Consider the following 6,000-nt stretch of genomic DNA (forward strand, 5'->3'; position numbering starts at 1 on the left):
ATGTTGTCTCGTACGCTGTTGTCAACTCTAGTGCGTGGCATCTTGGATAGAGAAAGAAGGCTGTAAGCTGATATGAAGGATGGTAAAAAGGCTGAAATTTAAAACAATGAAAGTAAAAAAGAGCGGAAGGTGCACAAGAAGAATAAGGAGAAATAAGAAGACAAACAGCCGGGCCTATTTGCGTTTGCGATGTTTGGATCAAATTACCTGTAAGTCTCTCGGACCTCGGAGGCACCGAGGCCGTCCGCACAGGGCTGCGGCTAACGTCAATTCCCCTAGATGAGGGCAGGGAAGCTTGCCGTCTGACTCACTGGACTGATAAAGAAAAGACGGAAAAGGAAAAAAAAGAGCTTGTATTTAAAAAAAAAAAAAAAAAAAAAAAATTTCCCTCGGAGCATCCGATGGCCGCGACTCTACCGATTGAGCCCCGATTACCAGGCCATCTAACACGACTATGGCTGCCATCACCTTGGAGATGTTATAAATGAGTCGCCGATCCCCATTCATTCACTTTGCTCACAAGTCCCGGCAAGATTTAAAGACGTTCATCTTTTGACCTCACAAAGACGACCGTTTTCGAACATCACTCTCCAAGCCAGTGCCCAACATGGCGGTCGAGAAGTCACCAACTGGTTCGGATTCTGCACACCATCGTCAAAAGCCCCCTGAAACAGAAGTCATGGCCAATGACTTGAAGCCTAAAATGACCGAGCACATTTCCCCGATGAAGGCATTCATCGTAAGTTGCCACTCCACCGAGAATGCCCAATGCTGCGGCCATGGCGTCAATGGCAGCTTGGCAAAATCACCAGCATGCTGATTCTCTTGTTCAAAAGCGCATTTTCCAGCATGGTACTCTCAAAACGCATCTTCTACAGATCGTGGCTTTCATTGCAGCTTGCGGTTCCGGCGTTTCCCTTGCGATGGTCAACCTGGTGCTAGGCAACTTCATCACGTTGTTGAGCAACTTCAGCACCGGCAACGGAATTCCGGACAGCTTCATGTCCCAAGTATCCAAGTACTCGTACGTGTTCATGCTCAAAGCTGTTGCGCTGCGTGGCACATGACCGGCTAACTCAGTCAGATTGTATTTTGTGTACATCGGCATTGCCCGTTTTGTTCTCATATACGTCTACTCCACGGCCATGACTTACGCCGCTCTCGTCATAGGCCGCAATATGCGCCACGAATATGTGCGCTCCGCGCTGCGTCAAGACATGAGCTTCTTCGACCGCGGCAGCGCAGGGTCCATTTCCATGCAAGCTGTCTCCAACGGTAAGCTGGTTCAAACTGGCATCTCTGAGAAGTTGGGCCAGATGATCCAAGCTCTGGCGACATTCATCGCTGCGTTCGTGATTGCATTCGTCAGCCAATGGAAGCTCACGCTCATCTTGCTCTGCATCGTTCCTGCACTGATGATCATGGTCGGAACCGCGGGAGCAATCGACGCAGGGATCGAGACAAACATACTCAAGGTCTATGCTCAGGCAGGCGCCTACGCCGAGTCGTCCCTTGGCAACATCAGAGCAATCAAGGCCTTCAATCTCGCTCCGAGAATCGTGAGCCGATATTCCAAGTTTCTGGGTGAAGCTCAAACTTTGGGACGCAAAAAGAGCCCTCTGTACGGTTTCCTCTTTGCCGGCGAGTACTTTGTCATGTTCGCGGGCATGGGTCTCGCATTCTGGCAGGGGATTGGAATGATGGCCCGCGGCGAGGTCGATAGCATCGGTACCGTTTTCACGTGAGTGCAGATATGACATTGATATGACGGGTTCCCAAACTAATCAAGCTCAGTGTCCTCTTCTCCGTCGTCATTGCGGGGGCCATGCTCAACACCGTGGCTCCCAACATGGTGATATTCACGAGAGCCGCCACTGCAGCATCGGAACTGTTCATCCTCATTGACAGAGCGTCAGAGATGGATTCTCTGGGCCCCGTTGGTGCGAAGCCTTCCCAGTTGGACGGCCGCATCGACATACGTGCAGCCTCGTTCAGTTACCCGACTAGACCGAACATCATGGTATTAGACAACTTTACGTTGCACATTCCCGCCGGCAAGGTGACAGCATTGGTTGTGAGTTGACTAGGAAATGTTGCAAAAGCTCAGTGTCTGACAGTCTTCAAGGGACCCAGCGGCTCTGGAAAGAGCACAATTGTAGGACTTCTGGAAAGATGGTACGACCCGGTCTGCGGCGAGATTACTCTCGACGGAACACCCATCAGCCATCTGAATCTTCAGTGGCTTCGTACGAATGTGCGACTAGTGCAGCAAGTAAGCTTTGAATACGGCTGAAGAGTGACATCGTTGGGCAACCAGTACTAACAGCCCCTCAGGAGCCTGTCTTATTTAGCGGTACCATCTTCGACAACATATGCAATGGCCTTGCTGGAACGCCATGGGAACATGAGCCGCACCAAGCTCGTCTGAGTAGAGTCAAGGAGGCTGCCAAGACGGCATTTGCCCACGACTTCATCGAGGACCTTGCTCAAGGCTACGACACGCCCATCGGCGAGAGAGGAAGCCTGCTTTCCGGTGGCCAGAAACAGCGAATCGCCATTGCTCGCAGCATCGTTTCCAGCCCCAGGATCCTTCTTCTCGACGAGGCCACGAGCGCGCTCGACCCGCAAGCCGAGACCTTGGTGCAAAGAGCGCTCGACGCGGCGTCGAGGAACCGGACGACGATCGTTATCGCGCACAAGCTCAAGACCATCCAAGCGGCGGATAACATCGTGGTCATGAAGCAGGGGAGGATCGTGGAGCAGGGGAGGCACGACGAGCTCGTCGCCCGTCGTGGAGTCTACGCAGATCTGGTGACGGCTCAGCTCCTGTCCCCCAGGAACGCTCTCGCTGTTTCTGAAGATGACGAGAATGTTGAAAAGCAAGCCGAGTCGGAGTCCGAGCCCGAGTATGCTCGAAATATGCGACAGGACCCTGTCTCGAGAGCTCGCACAAACTCACCGAGCGAGCGAGAGAACTACACTCTCCATTTGGGCTCTGGTATCGTCTCAACAGCTGCAAGGCTCGTCAGAACTGCACCCGATCTGAAGTGGTGGTATGCGCTCTCTCTCCTGAGCTGCGTTGCTGGAGGTGAGTCTAATCTTGCGGCAGAAACGCGCCATTTGTGTGGCCTGCAGGCTAACAATTCTAGCCGGCGTGTATCCCGGCCAAGCGCTGCTTCTCGGCAAGGTCATGGACGTCTTCAACCCAAGACTCGATGAAGCGCGCGGTAATTTCTTCGCGCTGATGTTCTTCGCCATGGCCGTCGGCCTCTTACTTGTCTACATGGCCATGGGCTGGACAAGCAACCACATCGCTCAGGTACGCAGGGTAGAGCCCTTCCCTCGTTGCTAGAAAACAAGGACACTGATTCCATCTTCAGACGTACGGCCATGACGTGAGACAGCAAATGCTGGCTGCTTACCTTCGGCAAGACCTCAGCTTCTTCGGCCGGCCCGAGAACACGGTAGGATCCTTGACAAGCCAACTCGATGCGAACGCGCAATCCATCTTCGAGCTGATGGGCTTCAACGTTGCCATGATTCTTCTCTCGATCATCACGGTGATTTCCTGCGCAGTCCTTTCGATTGTGACTTCCTGGAAGCTCGGCCTCGTTGGTGTTCTCGCTGGCATACCGTCCATGATCTTGGGGGGATACGTACGCATCAGAATCGAGGCCAAGATGGACGCCATCGTCGAGTCAAGGTTCTCCAAGAGCGCTTCCATCGCATCCGAGAGCCTGACGACTATGCGTACCGTTTCATCGCTCGCAATCGAAGGCCATGTTCTGCGCCGTTACACCGACGAGCTGGACACTGCCATCTCCAACTCAACGCTTCCACTCCTGTCTATAATGCTTTTCTTTGCATTCACGCAGTCGGTCGAGTTCTTTGTACTGGCTCTAGGCTTCTGGTAACTTGAACCGACATGAAATCATTGTCCAAAGGATCAACAGTATACTAACGAGCGACACGCACACATCTGTAGGTGGGGGTCCAGGCTCATTTTCCTGCAAGACGTGGACTTTTATCAATTCATCGTCTCTTTCATGAGCGTGTACTTTTCCGGTCAGGGCTGTGCAACAATGCTCACATTTGCAAGCAGTAAGTGCAAGTCCATACAAGAAGCCCACGTCGGCCTCGGTCGAGCAGAGCATACTCATCACATTACCGGTGCAGGTTTTACCAAGGCGAATGCCGCCGCCAACTACTTTTTCTGGCTCTCCGACCTGCAGCCGACCATCCGGCAGACGGCAGAAAACGAGCAGGCGGCCCCCAGGAACGGCTGTCGCTCGTACGAGCTACAGGACGTGCATTTCGCGTACCCTCTGGCACCCGAGCAACCCGTGCTCCAGGGGATCTCCTTGCGCATCGACCGCGGCGAGTTTGTCGCCTTTGTGGGAGCGTCCGGATGCGGCAAGAGCACCATCATCTCCCTCCTGGAGCGCTTCTACGACCCCGTCCGCGGCTCCATCACCATCGACCAGTCCGCCGACCTTGCCGCGCTGAACCCCCTGCGGTACCGGCGCGCCGTCTCGCTGGTGCAGCAGGAGCCCACGCTGTTCCCCGGCAGCATCCGGGACAACGTCGCCATGGGCATCGACGACGACGACGGTCACGGCCACGGTCACGGTTCGGAAGCCGACGGGGCCATCGAAGCGGCGTGCCGGGCCGCCAACGTCTGGGACTTTGTCAGCTCCCTCCCGGACGGACTCGGCACCCCCTGCGGGCCGGGCGGCGCGCAGCTCTCGGGCGGGCAGCGGCAGCGGATCGCGATCGCGCGGGCGCTGGTCCGGGACCCGCGGGTGTTGCTGCTGGACGAGGCCACCAGCGCGCTGGACACGGAGTCGGAACGCGTCGTGCAGGCCGCGTTGATGGAGGCCGCGCGCGGTGGCGACCGGATCACCATTGCGGTGGCCCATCGCCTGTCCACAGTCACCAAGGCTGATCGCATCTTTGTATTTTCCAGCGGCAGGATTGTCGAGATGGGCACACACGCAGAGTTGCTTGCACAGGGAGGTCAGTACGCCAAGATGTGCGAGGCGCAAAACCTTGGTGGGCCGTTTTGAATACGTTCTTTGTTTCTTTGTTTTTTTTCTTGTTATCTTTGTAGTATTAATAATAGACTATTGATTCTAGATTACTGTTATTCTGAGGCGAGACAATGGACAGTTGGCAGTGCGACCGTTATCGTCGGAATGGGGGGCTGCATATCCGAGTGGTCAGGATCTGCGAGAGACAATGACCGCGGAAAGTCTTGCTGATAGTCTACCCCCCATGCCCTTCCCGCCTTGGCGTTTCACAAGTCTGGACAAGCTCTGGGACCAAGGACAAGTTCTTTTGCTCGCTGGCTATTAATAAAAGCAGCAGGATGAGGCGAAGATGGGAATTAGTTGAGGGGGGGGCTCCTCCGCCAAGGCGGGTTGACGACAGTGAGGATCTCGAGCCGAGCAGGGATGGTACCCCGGACATGCGACAGTTGAGGTTTAGTGCAGCTGACGGGCGTTTTTGAATACGGGGTTGAAAATGAAAATGCAAAAGTTCTACTGAATAGTCGAGCACACAAGTACATGTGGCTATCAGTTACGTGGTTACAGCTGGGTGGCGCTCGAGACCACCTCGGGGCAACGCGGAAACGCGCAATCAGCTGAGCGCCTTGAGAGGGCGGCGGGATGGCGAAAGGGGGCAGCCGGCAGACGCGAGGTCCGAGGAACAGGAGATGGATAGAAGAAAGTAAGCTTCAAGTTTTGCTTGTCGAGAGGCAAATTTGTTATGCACCAAGGGAGAGGGAAAGGGGACTCTTGTCGCAGGCGCCACGCTGCACGCGAATCGAACTGGATAACAAGTCTCATATACACCTCACAATAACTATACAAATGAAGGGCTTCATGTCCCGTGTGTCTACTATCGATCGCTTGGCGTCGGTGTTATTTCGATCCCATTCTTGGCGCAACACACACACTTGGCATTCCCGAGAAGCACGGCCGTAGAGAGCGGGATGGC

At 54.7% G+C, this 6,000-nt stretch overlaps 1 protein-coding gene across 1 annotated transcript; it reads left to right on the top strand.

Annotated features, from left to right (window-relative positions):
- Positions 1-607: 607 nt before the first annotated feature.
- On the top strand, positions 608-5,066 carry ISF_08877 (ATP-binding cassette sub-family B member 5; the record flags this gene model as incomplete). Its single annotated transcript, XM_018852480.1, has 9 exons — positions 608-739; positions 837-1,024; positions 1,085-1,741; positions 1,795-2,074; positions 2,126-2,272; positions 2,335-3,088; positions 3,150-3,319; positions 3,381-3,910; positions 3,986-5,066. The coding sequence occupies 9 exons, from the start codon at positions 608-610 to the stop codon at positions 5,064-5,066; spliced, it is 3,939 nt and encodes a 1,312-aa protein (XP_018700316.1).
- Between the last annotated feature and the right edge of the window lie 934 nt (positions 5,067-6,000).

Source organism: Cordyceps fumosorosea (genome assembly GCF_001636725.1).
Source record: "Cordyceps fumosorosea ARSEF 2679 chromosome Unknown scaffold_37, whole genome shotgun sequence".
Taxonomy (NCBI): domain Eukaryota; kingdom Fungi; phylum Ascomycota; class Sordariomycetes; order Hypocreales; family Cordycipitaceae; genus Cordyceps; species Cordyceps fumosorosea.